Source organism: Oenanthe melanoleuca, chromosome 17 (assembly GCF_029582105.1).
Source record: "Oenanthe melanoleuca isolate GR-GAL-2019-014 chromosome 17, OMel1.0, whole genome shotgun sequence".
In the NCBI taxonomy this organism is placed as follows: Eukaryota; Metazoa; Chordata; class Aves; order Passeriformes; family Muscicapidae; genus Oenanthe; species Oenanthe melanoleuca.
This window is the reverse complement of record NC_079350.1, coordinates 1,536,921-1,558,631: the sequence shown is the minus strand read 5'-3', so window position 1 is coordinate 1,558,631 and position 21,711 is coordinate 1,536,921. Positions and strand designations below refer to the sequence as shown.

Below are 21,711 nucleotides of genomic sequence, written 5' to 3'. Positions count from 1 at the left end.
GCGCGGGGACACCGCCCGGCCCCGAGCACATGCCGGCGGCCCGGGCGCGGCGCAGCCAATGGTGGCGGGGCAGGACATGATGTCAGAGGGGCTGTAGAAAAGGCGCGGAGCCCCGCGCGGTCCCCGCGCTGCAGACGCGCCTCTCGAGCTCCGCCGCGGCTCCGGCTCCGACTGCGCTCCCGCCCCTGGCCCCGCGGGCCGCGCCGCTTTAAGGACAGAGGGGGGCCGCCAGTGCCCGTCCCATCTGGTGCCCGTCCAACTCTTCCTCCTTCCCCTTGGCTTTTTCTTTTCCCAATGAGCTCCAGCGGGCTGGGGGAGGAGCGGGGGAAGGAGCAAACTTTGCCCCTGAGCTGCCGCCGCTGCCAGCCCTCTGGACTGTGAGTGCGTACGGTGGGCACCCGCCCCAGCCTCCCTGCAGCACCAGCCTTCTCTCTGCCTGCTGCAGCCTCCCTCTCCCTTGCTTTCCTCCTCTAAATTTCGCACAGTACGATGTAAGGGGCTTGTCGGTTTTTTGTTTTTTGTTTTTTTTTTTTTTCCTAATTCTTATTTATTTCTCACCGAAGATGGTTTAATTTTTTTATATATATTTCGACTATTTATTAATCCCTCCCAACCGTAAGCGTGCCCAGCCTTCTGCCAGCTGGGCCAGAGCATAAAGCCTGGGACTGCACCTGGGGCAATGAGCCCTGCACTGAAGAAGCCTCCTAGAGAGATGTGTCGGGGCCGCGCAACAGACTAGATACAAGCCCCGAAGCTTACACCACCAGTTATCCCCTCTCCCTCAACCCCTTCGCCCGCCTTTTCAGCACCCCATCCCTTGAAACCTCGGATCAGTGCCTGCGCCGCGCTCCGGAGAGCTCTGCCGGGGAAAATCCCGGTGCCCAAAGGAGAGACGGGGCGGCCGTGCTAGATGCATGGGGGAGGGCTCCGGTTAATGCAAGTTCTGGGCTCCTGCAGGGACCCCGACAACTGTCAGCAGCAACAGCAGCTCGGGCCCTCCTCCTCTGCTTCCTCAGCGATGCTTTTCCACAGTCTTTCCGGCTCGGAGATGCACGGGGTCATCGACGAGATGGATCGGAGAGCCAAAAGCGAAGCACCGGCCATCAGCTCGGCTATAGACAGGGGAGAGACGGAAACGGTAGGAGCCGAAGGAATGGGAGAGTCATGCACCCCCCTAAACATACCAAACCCCTCACAGATACAGATTTTCCCTAAAATAACAGATCGGGGGGAAACGTATACTAAATCAGAAGAAAATTAAGCATAAAGGCGCCCCAAAAGATTAAATGAAACCGTGGGGAAAGGCATGAAACCGTTAATTATTAATAATATGCATAGTAATAGTAACGCTTGGGTGAAATGAACGGTACTGCTCTTTTGAGAGAACAGATAGACCAGCCTTTTGGTAGCGTCCAAGAACTCCTTCCCTTCCCCCAGCCTGTCCGGCCTTCCAAAGTTTTTAGGAAGAGGCAAAGTGTGGTTTTATACTGATAACATTTTGGCACAGCGAATTTTTTGTCTGCAGAATGGAAACACAAACACCAAAGAATCCAATTCTGTGTTATTTTTCAGGTAGTATGCCTTCATGGAGATAGTCTTTATTTCATTCATTTAAGAAGGAAAAAACCAAACACCAGTGTCTCTGAGTTATGGGGATTTAAAAATAATTTCAATATGTGGATTTGTGAACATGACAAACAAAACTAGAAGATATGTCTCAGGGAGATGGATGGGTGCGAATTTTTATAACTTTACCACATTTTATCTTGTCTGCTGATGCGTAGTCCTTGTATATTAATGCATTTAGATAATAAAAAGATGCATCCATCTAAGCTGGTAAAGTGGAAGAAATATCCGAAGTGTCTTAAGTGATTGAACAATTTATTTATACTATTTTTTAAAAAAGAAATTACAATTCTGAAGTAAAATTATCTCGTACATTGGTTAAATGCTGTCTTGTAAACTGATACATGCGTATGCAAGGAAGATCCGTTCTCAGGTTTTCCAACTTCATCAGTGTGTGTTCTTTCTTGTAATGTTATGCAAAATTTGCTTAAAGGTGACAGTGAGACTATTTAATCTTGAAACACCGGCTGGAAAATGGACTTTGTACTATAAGGGTGGGATGCGATTTCTAATCCAAACGGTTTTGGTTTTCTTTTAGAAAGTTAGTATTTGTCCGTACAGTTAAACAACATCCAATGGTCTTTGCTGGAATAAATACTGTGGCGTAATAATTTTATATAACTATACGTAATCTATTTGGATACACGTGTGTATATAACAAATAGTGGGTTGGAATACTGGATCCTTGGATACCGTTTCTAGATCTCAGAATATTTTTGTTACTGGAAAAGCAAAGTAGGAAAAAAAAATGTTATTTCATTTCAAGTGGATTTACAAGAAACTACTTTGGTTATAAAACGAGCCCTACTCAGAGTTCAGTTAATGCCTTAAAGAAACAAGCTACCGGTGGGTTCCTGTGACTAACACCAGTGGAGTGCCAGGGTTTTATTTGTGTGGAGTTCTCCTAGTGGGAACGATGCGGTGCAAACGGGAGTGCTCAGAGATGGGATTTTGCGATCCCCGCAAGCACAGGATGAAAGCAATGGGTTTGGCATGTGCTGGAAAATCAGCCTCGGTTCCTTTCGATTTCCTCCGATTAGCTGTCTTTGCTTTTGCTCTGCGCGAGGATTTAAGACTCTAGAGGAGGTAAAAGCAAACAAACAACTTCTCCCCCGCCCCAAACCAAAACAAACTGCGTGTTGGGCACAGCTGTAAGGAAACGTTTCGGGTTCCCGTGCACAAGAACAGATCTGCCGTGGGCTTTTGTACAAAGCGGGTAAGAGTAAGTTGGGACCGAAGTGGAAAGCAGCATATTGCAAGGTCTGCCCCAGACGCTGCTCCACCGAGCCTCCTCTCCCGAATGCTGTTTTAAGGTGTCTGCTGAAATAAATAAGCACGCTTAAACGGTTCCGATATTTCTCCCTCTTTCTTGTTCGGTAGAAGTTCACAGGATATGTATGAATTTGGGGGTTTTTTGAGGATTTTGGTTGGATTGCGATTTGACACTAAACTATTAAATTATATAGGGCTTATATTTAGTTTTATTGCTTCCAAGTTTATCCTAGCATAATCGAATGAGCCCTGTTGGTTTTTACCCACTGTCACTCCTACACGTTTCCCACTATTTCGTTTTCCTGATAGAACATTCTGCACCTCGGATTTAGTAACGCTCATCTCCTCCGTGGCTTTATTTACTGATCCCTTTAGCGCTTTGGGTCACAGTAGATCGCGATCCGTGTTGTTTGGAACCAGCTTGCAGAAAGCTGTGTCTGCAGCACTGTGACTACTGGGGGTTTGATCGTAATTCATCTGGAATTTTATAGCTAGGAAAATACACACACAGACACACTCCACATACACGCACTCACAGAGCATTAACTGTGCAGACACTCTCAGTATATGCACAATAATAAATTTTAAAATTAACTATCTGCGATTTGCCCTACTCTGTTATTATTGTGCCTGTTTATTGAACAGCATCTTTTCTTGGTTTGAGAGTGGAAAATCCACCAGGAAAAAAAAAATAAAAAGTTCTGGTTCTGGTCTGGACGCCTCCCCTAAAAGCCAGGATGGTTTTCTGTTTGTCTCGGCCGCTTCCCCGCCTCCTCCCGGGAAGGTGGGATGCGACGGGACCCTGGGGACTGGGCGCGGGGGCCGGTCGGGGTGGCCGGCTCGGATCCCCCGCTCCTGTGCCAGGAGAGCAGCAGCCCGGCCCCGGCAGGGCAGGGGGAGGGGGGAGTCCAGCCGTGCTCAAGAGTTTCTCCTCTCGCTAACGGTCTGTAATTGTTTTCCCCCAGCAGACCATGCCTTCCATCAGCAGTGACAGAGCTGCTCTGTGCGCCGGCTGCGGGGGTAAAATCTCCGACCGTTATTACCTCCTGGCTGTGGACAAACAGTGGCACATGCGCTGCCTGAAATGCTGTGAATGTAAACTCAATCTGGAGTCCGAGCTCACCTGCTTCAGCAAGGACGGCAGCATCTACTGCAAGGAGGACTATTACAGGTACAGCCTGCCCTCGGCCGCCAGCCGGGGACGGGGACAGCGCCCGCCGCTGCCCGCGCTGAGCAGAGCCCGTCCTGACGAGACTGCGGAGGGGATCCGTGGGCACGCGTGGGGCAGGCTGTGAGCTCCTAAAACCTTCCCCTGGGGAGAGACACTCGTGGTGAGCATGAGTCCCGTGTTGCCGGGAGAGGGGCACGGCCCGGGCACAGCTTCCCCCCAGCCTGCTTTGGCTGTTGAGGCCTTCACCAGGCGTGCCCTGCTCGGCCTCCTGTGCTGGGTGCGGGCCCGGGGCCGGCAGCAGGGCCGCTCCTCGCCGGCCAGCGGTGCCTCCTGCGGCCCGGGGGTGCGGGCACATTCGCGGGCCGGGGGTCGGTGCCTTTTCCTGGCGGGGTCTGGCGGGGCGGGAGCAGCTCTGCGAGCTGGGAAACGGGACGGAGGCTCCCCGCGCTCCCGTCCCGGGATGCCCGCCCGGCTGCGCTCCGCAGACGTCCCGGCTTTGTGCCGCTGCCCCGGCCGAGGTGGCCGCCCCGGGTCTCGCAGCCCTTTGCCGCCTTCCGGGTACAACCGACGAAGGACGGGGTGGGGGTGGGGGGAATGCGCCTCTCACCTTCTCCTCTGGCCTTTTTGTTTTGCAGGAGGTTTTCGGTCCAGAGATGTGCGAGATGTCACCTGGGGATTTCTGCCTCCGAGATGGTCATGAGGGCCAGGGATTTGGTATATCACTTAAACTGCTTCACTTGCACCACTTGCAATAAGATGCTGACCACTGGCGATCACTTTGGCATGAAGGACAATCTGGTGTACTGTCGCCTCCATTTCGAGACTCTCATCCAGGGGGAGTACCAGGTGCATTTCAATCACTCGGATGTAGCCGCTGGGAAGGGCCCGGCTTTGGGAGCAGGCTCTGCCAACACTTTGGGACTGCCTTATTACAATGGCGTGGGGACTGTCCAGAAGGGGAGACCCAGGAAAAGAAAAAGCCCGGGGCCTGGAGCAGATCTGGCAGCCTACAATGCAGGTAAGAGACCCCACCTTCCCCCAGAACAGTTCAAATGGTTTGTTTCTGTTCACTTCCAAAGGGGGATTTCCGTTTATTTTAGCTTAAACTGTTAATAATAGTTTAGCTGCAGCATAATTATTGAGATCAAGGGCTGTCAAACTGCAATTACAGAAGCTAATATGTTAGCATTTTTCACTTCAGCTGGAAATAAAATGTTTTGAAGCAAGGTCATCTGGTTAAGGGGGGGAAGAGGGGGGAGTGCAGCCTGAAATAAAATCTGGAAACCAGAGATTTTAAGTTAGCACTTCAGAGACCCGTGAATTTTCTTTAGTGGCTACACTCTAAAGCTGCTGACGGGTGAATTGTTCAGCCTTGTCCTGAGCTCTTGCACCCCAGAGTTTTGGAAGGAGAGAGAGGGAGGAAGTGCCCGTTTCCCAAGGGCCTGGGCTGAGAGGCAGACGGGGTGCAGGACTGGGTATGCCCGGGCAGGGCCGCGGGCAGCAGGTGTCTGCGGGCAGCACAGAGGCTGCTCACACCAGGGCAGGTCCCGCTGGAGTTCTGTTCATGAGGCGTGTCACGGAGAAGAGTCGGGAAACTCGCAGCATCCTCTTGGCAGCCCATCGCTGCCCCGCGGCACCACAGCTGCCCCCGAACCGAGCCCAGCAGCGCGAGGAACGGGAGCGAACCTGGCAGAAGCGGGGCTCTCTGCATCCAGCGGCAAATTTTCTGACGTGTTTCCTCGTTTAACCTCCCCACCGCCACAGCACTGTAATTTTACAGGCAAAGGAATTCGGGCAATCTCCTGCCCGCCCCCCCCCCCCCGCCCCGCCCCCCCATCCCCGCTCCCCTCTTCCCCTCGCTCCCCTTCTCCGTGTAGCTGCCGCCAGCTGCCATCCCGGGGGCTTCCTGCGCTGCTGCTTGTACTCAAGGGGAAAAAAATGCTTGGACAAAACAAAATTCTTAGGTGTTGGTTTTATTGGAGGACTTGGAGGCTGACATGGGCTTCCCCCCGGTGCGGCGTTTCCCGAGCCTGGCACTCGGGCCGTCCCGCCATCCGCTGGGCACCGAACTCGTTTCCCTGCGCCTTCTGTACCTCGGTGCCCTCTGTGCTTCTCCGCTCGTTCCAGCCTGTTTTCTCTTCTAACCTACCTGCTACAGACGTGTCCCATAGGGCTCAGATTCGCCTTTAACATTCTTTTCTTTCCCGGAGAGGGCGTTCGGTAAAGGCCAATTTCGCTGCGGTTTGTTTCGAGCCGCATCTCTGCGTGCCCCGACAGCTGCGGGCTGCGCCGGGCGGCTGCCGCTCCGCCTGCGCGGGGAGGAGGAGGAGGAACGGGGGGAGGAAGGCGTGGGGGGACACCGTGAAGTGTAGGGGTGGCGAGGGGCTCTGGCTTCGGGCCGGAGGAGGCACCCGGGAACGGGAGACTACGGGTGCGCTGCGCCTAAAGGGAGTAACAATAGCGACGAAATGGGGTGGTTTGCACTGAAAATGGCAGGGAGAAAAGGCGCATCTCTAACCGGCAAACGCACCTCGGGAACAAAATTGCAGGCTATTATTGGTTGAACTAATTGCGGAATAATGTGGAAGTAGTGCAAAAAGCGGTAGTAGTCCCAGTGGTGAAGGCTGATGAAAGGTGGATGTAATGTTCTTGTGAGTAGCAGTTCAGTTTTAAAACGTGCATCAAATATGCACCTTTCCCGTTAAAAAACATCTCCTTTTCGGAGGGATTAGCTTTTAATTGTCCTTCCGCTGTCTCTCTGTGCAGGGCAGATTTTCAGATTCAAAGGACCTGTAAACCGAATCAGCGGCACCTGTCCTGGATGGGAGCACAGCCTGAGAAAGTCTCGCTGCTCCCTGACTTCCTAAATAAACCGCCTTTAACTGCGTTTCGAAAAATTCGTTTACAAAATAATTGCCGTCCGACTTTTTTGTCTTTTAATCGTTGTTTAGAGCATGCAACTGAAACTTTAGAGATCTTCTTTGAATAACCTTTGGCTTCTTTGCTTAAGCTATTTATCTACTTAACTATTTACTAGACCTATAATCGACTAATTTATGCGGTAATAAGTGCCATTGATCTTGGAAATCAGACTGGGTTGCTCGTTGATGTAAAATTCTACAAACGAGTAAATTATTGCAAAGCCTTCGATTTTGTGCCTTTAAAAGAGAAACCACTTAAAATGAGATAGTTTCAGTTTATTTTTAGTGGAACTTGTAATATCCTTCTCAGAAATGCACAATATTGTTCTCTGATGGGATTTGTTCCTGGTGATTTGTGTAGAATACTTTGTGCAAATAAATCTATGCCCAGAGGTGGTGAGAAAGGGGGAATCCATAAACTTGGCAGAGTCAGACTGAAATAATTTTGTAAATTGCAGCAAATAGTCATCTGCAAGGCGAATTAGACTTTTCTTTTTCCTACTTAAACGAGACTCCATTTGCAGAGGGATGATGGGTTTAGATGTGGATAGAGCCTGACAAGTGGAAAATAGCTTAGAAGGATGCTGAAACTTCAAAAAGATTTCTTTTTCTTTCTTTTCTCTTTCTTTTCTTTCTTTCTTTTTTTTTTTTTTTTTTTTTTTAAAGTGTGTTCCTGTGATCATAATTTCCTCCTTCACTTGTTGGAATGGAGTTTGATGGGTTTTTTAGGTCAGTAAATCAATGGCTGAAAGCTTGCTGAACACAGAAGCACCTGTAAAGAATTCTGAATACTCCCTTTGTGAATTAGACCCCAAACCTCCCACAGTCTGCTATGTTTTATTCATTTGTATCTAGTCTGGCTTTAAGACACTAAAATATCCTGGAAAATGATAGATGTATTGCGCAAACTTGGGGCATGCCGAGCTGATAAAATACCCATAATCTGCACAAACAGCCAAGATATTAAAAAACACTTCCTTCCTTTGCTAGCAGGAAGATGCCTCGTGCTTCGTTGAGAGGGTGACGGAATATCCAGGCTGGACAGGCGAACTCGGCGGATGGGGATTAGGGCTGGGGGCGGCTTTTTGCCGGGGGAAGGGGAGGCTGCGGAGGCGCCGACCCAGCTCCCGGCAGGGCTCGGGGCAGCGCTGGGACGCCTGGAGCTGACCCTCTCAAGTAGCTGTGTCAAAAGGGGTTTGAGTTTTTTCCCTGAGAAAAAAATGCGAAAAGCCTGGAAAGTTTTGAAGAGCCAATCGCTCTTTCCTCCTCGTTTCCCTTGGGACTAAAAGCTCACGAGCTTCCCTGTGACTACTGTGACAGAGAAAGCAGACGGGAATGGCAGCTTAAAATCGGATGTCTTGCAGAGATTTCCTAGGAAAAATTAGGGTTTGCCCCTTTCCCTCTCTTCTCTGGCTCCCCCTTCTCTCCCTCCTCCCGGGCTGTAGTCACCTTTCGGGTCCCCGGGCGCGTCTGGCTCCTCCCCAGGGGGCTGGGGCTGGGGTCGGGGCCGGGGCAGGGTCTGGGGCAGGGCACTGACATAGCTCCCACCCGAGGGGCGAGCGGGGCCCCGGGAGCGCCCCCGCTCCCCAGGCGCTGAAGGCCGGGGTCCCTCGGGCAGGGCCGGGAGCGCAGCCCGCTGCAGCCCCGCCGCCAGCCCCTTCCCCCGGCCCGGCCGGGGCTGCCCGGGTTAATCGCGGCGCTCAGGGACTGACCGCGCACTCGCACCGGCCATTCAGCGCCATTCAATTGGCTTAATTGAGGGGAAAAACCCTGGCGGCGGTTCCTCCCGCGGGGCCCGGGCCCGACCGCCCCTCGCCGGCCCCTTTGTTCTCCCGCCCCGCAGCCCCGGGCCGGCCGCGCTCCCCCCGGGGGCACCTCGGCCCGGGGCCCCTCTCCTTAGGCAGCCCCGGGAGCACCGGGGCGCGCAGCCCCTTTGTCCGAGGCGGCAGGGGAAGGCCGGGGGAAGAGGGCTTCTAATGTTGCTGTCCTCCGTCCTGGCCTTGTGATGCTCGGCCTGGGCTCCTTGAGGCTGACTGGCTGTATCTCCTCAGAAACACTTCCTGAAATGCCAAAGTTGGGGCAGTGCTGTCGTGTCTGTTGCTCTATGGCTTAGCAGAGACACGCTCCTTTTTGCCTCTAGGCACCTCAGAAACAGCCTCAGAAATACCTTGCCTGCTCCCAGCACCACAGCTTCAACCCTTTTAATTCCTGTGGTGAGAATTTCAGGAATCTGCTTTCTCTAAGTTGTCTTCTCCTTCCTCCGAAGAGAAAGACTATGTTTGTTCCTGTCCCAAGTACCACTCAGAGGGCCCTGTCTCCCTTCTGTCCCCTGTGAGGATATGGGTACCACAAAGTCCTCCACATGCTCTGACTAAACAAATGTGGCTGCACCCCTGCCTGCTTTAGTTAATCACAAGTTCCCTCTCCAGGCAGCAGGAGGTTAAAACACCCCCTTGACTCCGATTACAGCAGGAAAGGGGTGTATGTTCCTGAGCCACTTTTGAGAGAGAATGCACACACTACGTGTCTCTTGTTTCATCACTCTTTCAAAATCAGGATTAGTTTTCTTTCTTTTGTTATAATCTAACATGTCAAGCACAAGCTACTAAGAACAAAATTTCCCCCAAAGGAAATTTCTCTTTCTCATCTTCATGTGCCATATCCTTAGCAACCTACTAACTACTAAACACACACTTTGCCCCAAATCCCAAGCCATGGGGGGCTCTGGTGATCTGAGGGTGAAGCAGTGTTCCCAAGTTCTCCTCCTCCTCTAACACACTTTGTTACAAAAGCACCAGCACAGCTTGCTTTACACTCCTGTTGTTGGGTTTAGGGAGGTGTTATGCATTCATCTGCAAAGGGTATTTTGGCTACCAATAATAAAATGTTTTACTCTTAATGTGTAGGGATGTAATGATGCTGCCCATGGACATCACTATCCTGTGGCCAGGTGGCCCATATGGGGCTGAGGGTGGATATGCTGCCACTGCTGCACCAGCGGGAGGGTGGGAGGGCAATGCTTTTGGTGTGTGGTCTGGGGAAAGGCCCAGGGCCTTAGGAATGTTCTAGGGTCAGAAAAGAGATTTGGCGCTGCTTCAGAATTTGTTTTATCAAAAAATAGAAGTGAAACACTCTTTAATTTAAGGCTGCTCTATTCGACTGGAATTCTACCAATTGTATTTCTGAAATCCCAGCAGGAGCCCGAGATGCTGCAATGGAATGGAAATGTTACATATGGATAGTTCAGCAATTCCTTTGGGAGATACACAGGACACCACAAAAGAACAGGGAAGACAGTGCCTAGAAAACAGAGGGTTGCATGAGGAGCATGTACAGTGTTAGTTTTACACCCTGATGCCTTTTGCAGAAACTCCTCAGCTCTTAAAATCTCCACTTACACCCTTGGCCCATTCTTTGTATCCGTGCCTGCAACACCCATGGACATTGCAGATTCTGTGAGAGATGCAGATAATATTAGACTGAATAAAATAGCCTGTTGAGGATGGTGCCAGGCACCACAACCAAATACAAGAGGGGAATTGGCATCACATAGGACTATTTATGTCATATTGGGTGATGCCTGGGAGTGGTCAAACGACTCTCACAAGACAATGAGCAGCACACGCCCTCCTGCACTTCCAAAATCTGTTCTGCAACTTCCAAGGACATTTTGCCACTCTCAAATGGCACATGTTTACTGTCATTTTAATATTAATTTGACTTAGTAGATAACGAGATAAAAGGATGAAAAATTCCAAGAGTAAGTTGCTCCTTTTCCTATCAGGGCTTGATGAAAACCTGATACCCTCATTCCATTCTGGGAGGGTTTAGAATCAGTTTTATATCCTTGGATTCTGATTGTATCTCATTCTCTATGGGACACATTAAAATCCAGCTCCTTGCAGCCCTAGGCTTTGTTTAGTTGCATATTAACAGGAACCAGACGTCAGTCCTGCAGACAGATATTTTGATGCATTTCCTCCTATGTCTGTCTTGTTGTTTCTTGGAGGGTTCAAAAGCCTCTAAGATGACACACAAAGGTCTTTTCCATTACTAATAACTAAAATTCTTTGGGTACACTTTAAAAATAAGCATGATTTGGTTTTACCTTTCCATGACAGAATTTTCTATAACCATTATTATGTTTTTTATCCCAGTGCTCTTTATATCAGGAATTGTGGCTATGAAGGAGACTGGAGCACATGCGATGACTCCAGATGGGCAACTAGGTTTCAGATCTTAAACTCTGAAAGATTTGGCTACATCTTAAACAGTTCCATTACTACCCCATTGTTACTCTCTCCACTTGAGTATCTTACACCTTTTAAATTCAGGTGCTTGCAGTTTTCCATGCTGCAGGAAAACAAGTAGAAATGCTTTGTATGGCCAAAATTTGGCACAAGATCTGGAGGTCTGGAAGGGATTTATACAAATATATGCACATGCACGCACACACGCACACAGACACATTTCTATATACAGTACCATTTTTTTAGCTGCTTTTTAAATTATAGGAGTAGATAAATACACAGAAAAGTTCGAGGCTTTGGACACTTTGGGTGTGTCTGTTAAACAAACGTGCTTTTAGGCTTAGAGCTGAATTTTTGCAGGCCTTGCTCTGTATTGTGCCACAGCTTTTTAGTAGGTTTTGAAAGGCTGAGGTTTGTAAAGCAGCTACTGTAGCTGCTGCAAACATGCTTAGGGAACCTGTATGCATCTTTACTTAGGAATCTATGCATTTCATGTGTATTTTTAAAATCTGTTTTTAATTCATGCCTGTCAGAATGTGTGTGTTTTCACTAGGGCTGAGACCCACTGATGGACAGCAGGAATTCAAGTAACACTATAAAGATAGGTGCATGAGATGTACTCAGTTGTAATTAAACTGCAATAATGGACAATTGAAAACAAGCCTGTTCATGTGTTTAAGAAAATTCCCAACAACTCATGTTTTAAAATAATTTTTTGTCATTTTTCACATGCCGTGTAGAACAGAAATAGCGATTTTTCATTTCTTTTAGCATAAAACTTGTAGGAAATTAAGAGGCATTTGTAGATATTTGGACAGGAAAAGCTAATTAACAGCAGTTTGTCAGAGCTAATTTTCAGTTCTATTCCTAATTTTTTATTGGATTTAAGCTCAGTCCTTAATGTTATTTTAAGAGAGTTTCTATGGTTTACTGTATACACAAATAAATGAAAAACTTCTTTTGGTCTACAAGATTATTTTGTTTAACATTCAACATTTAACACTACTTAATAATTTTTACAGTGTTTGTTTCTCACAGACCTTCTTGTGTTTGATTTCTGCAAGTGTATCAACCAGTGTCATTCCTTGATTTCAAAAGGATGTGGCAGAAGCAATCATTCAAACTAGTATTTGCAAACACTTTTTTTTTTTTAAATGGAAATACAAACATATAAATAATTTAAAAGATTTTTCATTTGGCATGCCAGTGAATATGTTGCATTAACAGCTTTATTTCTTTAGCTAGTCAGATTATAGTCATAATTTTCTGTCTGGTAGCCACAAACTTTATTTCTTTTATAGTGTTCCATTTAATGGTCTCCCTTGTACTCTACAGGGTTTAGTTTGATAGAGGAAATAATTATGATTTTAACTAGTCTGTTCCATTGAGATTTAAGTGGAGTGTATTGTGCAGCTCTCTTTGTGTGTTACAGTGCAATTTATGGCAATACCAAGTACAGTAAAACCCTTTACAGAACTGAGGACAGCTACTGTCCTCCCACAGAAAGTGGAGCAAAAGTTCTGTGGAGGTGGAGTGGAGGGAAAAGGAAACAGAACTGACATTTTAAAAGCCTCAGAGGGGGAGGCCAGGGTCCTTGCAGGCTGGTTATTGTAAGGGAATGGCTGGAAGGTGCAGAAATATGATCCAGCTGTGCCCAGGTGGGCAAGAGGCCAATGGCCCCTGGGCTGTGCTGGCCACAGTGCTGGCACTGCTGGGGCACCTCCAGTGCTGGGGGCAGCTCTGGGCCACTCATGGCAGGAGAGACACTGGAGGGCTGGAGTGTGTCCAGGGAAGGGAATGGAGCTGGGAAGGGGCTGGAGCCCCAGGAGGGGCTGAGGGAGCTGGAAAGGGGCTCAGCCTGGAGAAAAGGGGGATCAGTGGGACCTTGTTGCTCTGCACAGCTCCCTGACAGGAGGGGATGGCCAGGGGTCATTGGCTCTTCTCCCAGGGAGCAGGGGCAGGACAAGGGGAAATGGCCTCAGGCTGTGCCAGGAGAGGGTCAGGTTGGATATTAGGAAATGTCCCCAAAAGCACGGGTGAAGCCTCCATCCTTGGAGGGATTCCAAAGGCACGTGGATGTGGCACTTGGGGACGTGGGTTATGGTGGCCTTGGCTGCTCTGTGTTAACAGTGGGGCACGATGGTCTCAGAGGGGTTTTCCAAACTAAACTGCTCTGTAAACCATGAAACGGAGCAAGGGCAGGTCGGGCTCGTGCCAGTACCTGCTGTGGTGTGTTATTTTAATTTCTGCACTCAGGGAAACTGAGAACAATATTTGTTGAGGGGCAAGAGATTTACAGGCCTTTTCCTCTTGTTGCCTTAAGCTTTAAGTTGCAATGAGAACGATGGTGACCACCTGGACAGAGACCAGCAATACCCCAGCAATCAGAAAACAAAGCGCATGAGGACGTCCTTCAAACACCACCAGCTGCGGACAATGAAGTCATACTTTGCTATTAACCACAATCCTGATGCCAAGGACTTGAAACAGCTAGCTCAGAAAACTGGCCTCACCAAAAGAGTTCTTCAGGTAAGAGCCATCTTTCACCTTGAGAAATGATCAAAGTATCAATTTTATATTTAAAAAGCCATGGGTTTTGCTGGTTTGTTATTTTCCTAATAATTCATACCTTCTCTGAGACTAAGTTAATTCCCAGAAAATATGAGAAGAGTTACTTCTCTAAAGCAGCTTCTCTAAAGCAGATCACTTGGGTTCTAATTTTTATGAGAGTTGTGACAGCTTGGGGCCCCGCTTGTTTTCCTGGAGTTCTTTAATTCTGGTGCATGTTTTAGCTTCCAGGCTGCTGTAAAAAAAGTGACTTATTTTAGTGTACTCACTGTAAATAGAGAACTTTTAGTTTAAAAATTCAGAAAACATGTCAATATTTACCTTTGTAAGAAATTAATCAACAGTTTGAATTCATTTTATCAGGACAAGGAGGAGGGCTCTTTGTTCATAACTGAAGTGGACATAAATGAAAATTTTCAAAACTTTTACTCATAGTTTAGTAACTTAGAATGAAATAAAACTGCATTTTAAAAGTACATTTTCTTGCTTATGGGAACACACTCAATCTGAGCTATTGTGAGAAGGAAAGGGAACAGTATTAGTTGATTCAACTGCATTTTAATTTGTAGTTCTGACTTAATGAGCACTTACCCAATGCCAAATGCCTAAAGTTGGACATATAGGAGTCATGGCATTCCAGGATTTATTGCTGAAAGTTTTAAATGGGTCTTAATTGAAGAAAAAGAATTTGTGACCTTCCTAGAGACGGGTAGGGCTGCAAGCTCCATCTGGGAAGCATTGTGGACAGCTCACAAGTCACAGGCAAGTGAAGGGCAGGAGAAAACTACTGAGGAAAACTGAATTCACTGGAGGGATGGTGAAGCTTACAGATCTAACAGCCACCAGAATAAGAACAAAGGCTTTGTAGGCTTCCCAGTAAAATGACAAAGCGTACGTAATGACTTCTAGTGGCTGCGTTCTCATAGCTGCATTGGGTTTGTTTTTCTGAGGCTGTGGAGGAACAGATTCCTCTGATAGAGAGTAAACATCCCAGCACCTGATGTGGTGTCTCACAGCAACTGTCCTTAAACCACACACATGGCTGAAATAATTTACTGCATTAGTCTATCCTTAGATTGACCCTTCTCCTCTATTTTACCCTCAGAATTTAGACACATTGGTAATACCAGGTCTGCCCATTCACACCTGAATTACCTGAGAAGCTGCACATCAGTGTCTTTCTCTTGATCATCTTTCTGTTTTCTCTTGTTACTCCACACCAACTTTGATTTCCATCTCTCTCTTCTCACTGAATGGGTCTTTCTTGAATCTTTTCTCCAAGTTATTGTCTCTGTTTCTTCCTATTCAGAGCATGTTTCCTTGTCTCCAAAATTGGACTCCACCCCATTACTCTTCTGTTCCTCTTTCTGTTTCTCCATTGTTTCTTCATTCTTTCTTAAACACATCACAATTTGCAGTTTAAAGTTCTTTTTGGTTCTACTTTTTTTTTGTTGTTGCAGAACTTTACAATTCCACCAAAGTTTTGTTATCATTTTGGTATTTGGTGTTTCACTTCTTCTACTTCCCGAGTTAAATACTCCTTTATGTCCAGGCTGCTTTAGTTGCAGTAGTGGAAGACAATAGGTGGTGCTGAGGATAGTTGCCTGAGGATGATGCTGTTGGAGGCAATTCCAGAAAATGGAGAGATACTTTGTCTGCTACCTCTTGAGTTTTCCCGCCTCTTATGAGCACTCTCTAATAATGGATGTTTTGTTTGAAAATTCATTCAGGCCATGAGAGCACAAACCTGTATTTGGTGTGTTTTAGAACTTTTCTGCCCAGTTGGTTTTTCTCTACCTGTGAGTGGCCATTAAGTTCACATACATGAGTTTCAGGGTTGCTCATTGCTGGGAAAACTCGTCATGATGTACTGAGACAGTGTCACTTATTAATTCTTTGGAGCCAGAAAGGCTGGCATTCCACCTGTGTCAGTTATTGAACACAAAGTGCTTCACTGACACTGCTGATGGAAACAAGCATCATTAGTAGCAGCCTGTCCCACACCTCAGAGGTGAACAGGCACACCTGCCAGGAGCCAGAACTCTCCCACACTCCCTAACAGGTGTTTGTGAGCCGTGGTGTTTTCTGTGTGTTCACATCTCCTTCAGCTGGTGAAGGATCCTGGCTCTGTGGACACATTTCATAGAATTTATTTTAAGGGGAAATTCAGGGCAGCAGATAAGGAGAAAGGTGCACTTCCTAAACACACAGAGCAGAGCTCCTGGTGGTTTAGAGAACAGCTGTAGTGCCCTTGCTGTAGAGACAGCCACACATGTAATGAGGGGTCTTGGTAGATGAGCAGAGAATTTGAGGATTTTCTAAATGCTCAGTGATACTGGAGTTGGAAGCCCTGACTGATGTCTTTACTTTATACACAATTTGTCACCAGCTGCACATGTGCAGTGGTGGGATGGCCTGGAAATGTAACACTCTGCTTCTCAGGATGCATTTCCTTCACCTTTGTAGTGCACACTGTTCTCCCAAAGCAGCCACATTAGAACCATAACAAACTTATTTATATTTTTAACACCTATTTTTATTATGTTTCCTTCCAATTTAAGTTTACATTGCAATTTAATTCATGTATCTCTTGTACTACAGCTGGGGAACACAAGCCCTTTATTGTGAGCTATCGTTTGTAATTAACGGCCCCAGCTAATTGTGAGCTAACTAACCTAACGGGCATAAATGCTGCTCTCTGGGGAACTGATCTTTCTTTCTGTGAGTTTAGAAAAGGAAGGTGAGAGTAGATAGCCCTGAGGAAGTGTGGTGTGTTAGCTATAGGTATGTATCTCTTCTCTCTCAGGAGTCTGGAATAAGATTATTAAGCCTAAGCACTTCAGGAACATAAAGCATCATTTTTCAGTGTGTGCTGTATACACCACTTATTTTTTCTCTTATCAGTCCCCAGTAAAGTCACTACCAGAACCCTACAGAGATCACTGCATGCATTTGGACTTTGCTGGTACAGTTTCCAGCCTAAAATATTTCTATCCCACATGGGGACCTGTGCTGCCCTTTGGTGAAGGTTTGCTTTAGGCTGCAGGCTCTTCCTGAGCCCCCATTCATTAAATATCTCTTTGACTCTACAGTTACAAATTACAGCAGAGTCATCACAATGCATGTGCAATGAGTGAACACAGTCTGCTTTGTGGTGTTACGTCCTCTATATTTTGTTTTTCCACTTACTAGTTAGCGAAATTCAGGGAACCTAAAGGTCTTCCAGGTAGCTGTGCAAATGAGCAAAATTTGGTTTAAAAATTTGTTTTTAGCAGAAGCTGTTCACGCAGCTAATATGTAACAGATGCAGCAATGAAGGTGTTACAAACCAGGAAATAAAGTTATCTAAGGTGATGATCCCATTAACTTCAGTATCCAAGTCCCTCACAACTCTTAGTGTTTATTTTCAACACTCCCTTATCATATGGAGATGTTCTTTTATTCCTGTTTGACTTTGTGGAGACAAAGAATTTGCTCCACAGATCACTGAAGAGGGAGTGCAATATTTTCACCTCAGTAAATATTTTTCTGCCTAACTGCTGAGTGCCCATCTCCATGCATCCAGACCCGCTCACTGGAGTGTGGGAACAGCAGTGCTGGGTCTTGCAGCTGCTTTTTATTTTTCACTGGGAGTTTTGGTCTGTATTTTCCCATTTGATTTGAAATAGCTCAGCCTTGTACTGATACAGTTGGACAGAAACCCACTAAATACTTACCAATGATTTTATTTATTCCTCAGTCCTGAAGGAATTGTGTAATTGATGTGAGATAAGTCCTTCTGGAAGGATTCTTTCAGTTCTGTGTGTCTGGGTGGTTATTTCTGCCATGCCCTTCCAGGTGCACAGCCTGAGCTGCCCATAGGAGAAGCAGGGCAGCCCCAGCTCCAGCCCTGCACACTGCTGTCCCTGCTGGGATAATGGCCAGGGCCACTGGCAGGGAACAGCTCCATAGCCCAGGGAACACCCCCATAACCATGTGGGAAGAGCCACATGGCCCAGGGAAGAGCCCCCAGGGAACAGTCCCATGGCCTGGGGAACAGCAGCCAGTTCCAAACTCCATTTCACAGCTGTTATCCTTCATACAGTTTCCGGAAGGTATTTTGAAGGAACCAAACACTAAATTATTTTGTGGAACAAATAGAAATGATCTCTACCTGAAAGGTAACAAATCCTATGAAAGTTCCAATTGCTGTTTTTATAGTTCCTGAATAGTTGGTGCTTGAGCTTTTGTTGATTAAATGACCAGAACAAAGTGATTGGCTTCACTCACAGCCCCTGCAGACGAGGAGAGGACACTGCTTGGGAAGGTGTCAGGCAAAACCATCACTTTGGGGCTTGCCCCTTTGTGACCACATTTTTTTGTTGGTCTGTAGTAGGGTCACTGCTATACTAGACTCCTCTAAAATCATGGGAATATTTTTACCTGTGCTGTTTGAAGAGAACTTTTGTGTGTTGATAGTGATAAATAGTGTTTAAACAAAGTGTTTTAACAAAGCAGATGCCAACATAAACTGGTTTAAAATACTGAGCTTTCAGAAAGAAGGACTGTAGGGATGTGATTTATGCATGGCCCTTGAATTTGTGCCTGAGGATTGTTTCCTTGTGGCATTCCCCAGAGAGAGTGTGAGAGACAGGGTGTGCACCTTAAAGAACTTTGGCTGAAGGAGAAAGCTTTCCAGGGAAGGAAGAGTGCTTGATAGGGGGATTTGCAGCTGGAGCATCCCTGGATGTGAAGAGGAGCAGAGGGAGGTGAAGCAGCCAAGGCAGGTCCATCAGCTGGGACTGCAGTGAATGTGCTTTTGCGTTTTTGAACACTACAGGTCTTTAAATGCTACCCTGTTATATTAAACTATTTCAGGTTTGGTTTCAAAATGCTCGAGCCAAATTCAGACGGAACCTCTTACGTCAAGAAAACACAGGGGTGGATAAGACTTCAGACTCAACACTTCAAGCAGGGACCCCATCAGGTCCTGCCTCAGAAATATCCAATGCCTCCATGAGTCCATCCAGCACTCCCACTACTTTAACAGACTTGACTAATCCCACTATGCCAACTGTGACGTCGGTCTTGACATCAGTGCCCGGAAGTCTTGAGGTTCATGAATCTCGAAGTCCTTCACAGACAACTCTTACAAATCTTTTCTGATGACTCTTCCTTAATAATTTCTTTAAAAAAGAAATTATTCTTAGCTGAAATTCCAAGTGTATTTTAATAGAGGCTTTGAGCAACTGACTAACCACAATTAGGATCTTTCCTAAAAAACAGAAGGAAATGTAGTGTTCTGGTATTATGGAGTATGGACTGAAGAATAACTTGGAAGATCTATTGCAACACAACATTTGTGTAACTGTACAGTTTTGTGGACTGAGCAAGGGAAACAGCAATTAATTTAAGTTGGCTAAAGCTTCTGTATTTTCAAAGACTGCCATGTGCCTTATATACTGTTTTATCTACATTCTTTGGATTCCATGTCTACTTCTCTCTTTTTCTCTCTGTATATTTATGACCAGGGCAAAAATGTTAAAGAATTTGTTACTTTGAATAGTCCTAAGCCTTTCATTGGTTGCTTTGTTGTTTTAGAATTTTAAGGTCAAAGTCTGTTCGAATACCAGAATTTGTAAAATCTAACCAGTAATAAAACCACTTATGGAAACTATTTGGTAACGGCTGCAGTTACGTTTAACATTAGTGTCACAATCGAGGTAGGCTGACTGCATCTAAAAGAGTTAGAAAAATGCACGTCAAACACAGTGTCTGCCTAGGAAAAACCCTGAGTATGATGTACACATTCCTCTGGTTCCCAAAATATGTATGGGTGAGAAATCCAGCTTGTACAACCGTCTAGGTGTCTTCATCGTAGAGAAATAATGTCAGTCGCAGGTAGAAGTTATCAGATAATGTTAAAACTCAAACAGAAGAACTATGTTTCATTTTGCCAGGTGAAGGAAACCTGACTTTGGCCAGCATGTTTGAATCTTGCTTTTGTGCAAGGTGTGGCTTGTCCCCTGTCCTGGAGGAGGCCTGGGGTCCCACAGCTGTGTGGACACGGGGAAAAGTGTGCCCTAGGAAAAAGACAGAAGTTTTGCAGGTTGTTTTACAACACTGGTGGGCAAAGTTGAGGCAAAATTGTGTTTTACAAAGTCATAGCCTTACATTTTTTGTAATGCTTTGAAGGAATAAAAAGCCAAGGAAGAATATATTATTGACACTAAAAGTGGTTATTCCTTTAATGATTATGGACCTTTCAATACAATTGAATTCCTTCTCCCCAAAAATCTCTGCAGAGTATCTCGTATTTTGAGGTTTTTTCCTATTGTTTTTAAACTTGCTTTTCTGTAATAAAAGAAATACCTCAGCAAAGTTTAAATATGTATAAGAACGAGCCAACACTATGCTGTTTGCCCAGTAGGTTTAGAGGTTTGGAGTGGTACATAAGATGCAGATGGTTGTTCCTTTTCAAACCTGCTCCCATCAGTTCTTTCAGTCAGATGTTGGGTTTTACTGGCCAGCTCTCTAAAACTAATCCCTCATTCCCATTGGATCAGAATTACTAAAAGATTATTCCAAATGAACAGCAAGACAGGTGCCAAGATTTGTGTTCTTTGCCCTTCTCAGAGCATTGAAGATGATTTTGCAGGCTGGACTTTTTCCTAACAGTGTTTTGGTTTTAAAAGTGCTACATTTATTCAGGTTTTTGAACTGCAAATTTGCTATTCTTGTGCAAGCCAAATTCCTATCGAGATCAGGGAGAGATTTCAGAGCATGAGGACTATGGGATAGAAAAGCTGACATAATTAGGTCATTTATTAACCTTTTTTACACTTCAGCTTAAAAAAACCCACAGGTGAGTTATGGGTAAAGCAGGACAGTCCTCAAAGATGGGAACTAACTGAGATCTGTGAGAGGGATTGGGGTCTGGTCACCAAACCCAGGGGTGGCAGGGTCTGTTGAGTTTATGCACAGAGATGAGACATTAAAAAAGATCGTTTGTGTTGAATTTATAAATGCTACAGGTTTATCCAGGACATCGTTCCTCATAATCCAAATGTCTAATAAGGATGTTGTGCTGGTTAGTGGACTGTAACAGATACATATCTGCCTTTCAAAGCTGTTCTGACATGGAGATTCTGCTGTTTGTAATGTTTTGTTCATTGTCAATCACCTTGGAGATTTTTTTTTTACATCCTAAGCTGGATCTTTACTTGATTTAAAAGGCAGTTTTAGTCCACTGTTAAATGGTTACAGCCCATAATTAAAACCCCGTGTATTAACCTGTGAACAGTTTAAAAATTCTGAATCCTGAAATCCGAAGTGTTACGGCAAATGTAGCGGAGAACAATTCCAATGGTTCTTTAAAATTGTACTGCTATTGTTTGTGCTCTTGTATCTTAACTACCTGAATCCATGTGGATGGAAATATCTTTCAAATCAATTCTCAATATTGCCTTTTCAAACACCTGACCTTCATGAAGGGGAAAACTCTCATGTTAATCTTATCTGAAACCTATACGAGACAATTAGAGAAATTGTCTGGTTTAATCAAATCAGGGATTTTGCATATAAATAAGAGACAATATTCTATGTAGGGTCTTTACGTAGGTGCATTAGGATTCACTCTGGCTCCGATGACCTATGTTGTCCCCATGACTGTTTCAATCCTGTGGTATTGTTTGGTTGTTTAGAGCTTGTTGGTTTTGAATGCTGTACATTTTTTTACTACTGCAATCCTAATGTTTCTTCACATTCTTGTACAGTTCCACATTTGATGTATTAGTCTGAAATTCTGTTAAAAACATGAACAAAAATGGAAATGATATTTCTTTGGAAGTGTATTTTTACTGTATATCTAATTTGAATTAGTTGAACATACTTCTTTACATTTTGCATGATAGGTGTGTAGTTA

General features: G+C 45.9%; 1 protein-coding gene across 2 annotated transcripts; it reads left to right on the top strand.

Moving 5' to 3' along the window:
* Positions 1 to 237: 237 nt before the first annotated feature.
* On the top strand, positions 238 to 21,622 carry LHX2 (LIM homeobox 2). 2 transcript variants are annotated; one of them, XM_056505027.1, is made up of 5 exons: positions 238 to 1,138; positions 3,864 to 4,069; positions 4,705 to 5,087; positions 13,564 to 13,769; positions 18,666 to 19,470. In XM_056505027.1, the coding sequence occupies exons 1-5, from the start codon at positions 911 to 913 to the stop codon at positions 18,951 to 18,953; spliced, it is 1,311 nt and encodes a 436-aa protein (XP_056361002.1). In that variant the 5' UTR covers positions 238 to 910; the 3' UTR covers positions 18,954 to 19,470. The 2 variants fall into 2 exon arrangements, with proteins under 2 accessions (XP_056361002.1, XP_056361001.1); XM_056505026.1 differs by having other exon boundaries at positions 585 to 1,138; positions 3,867 to 4,069; positions 18,666 to 21,622.
* Positions 21,623 to 21,711: the final 89 nt, after the last annotated feature.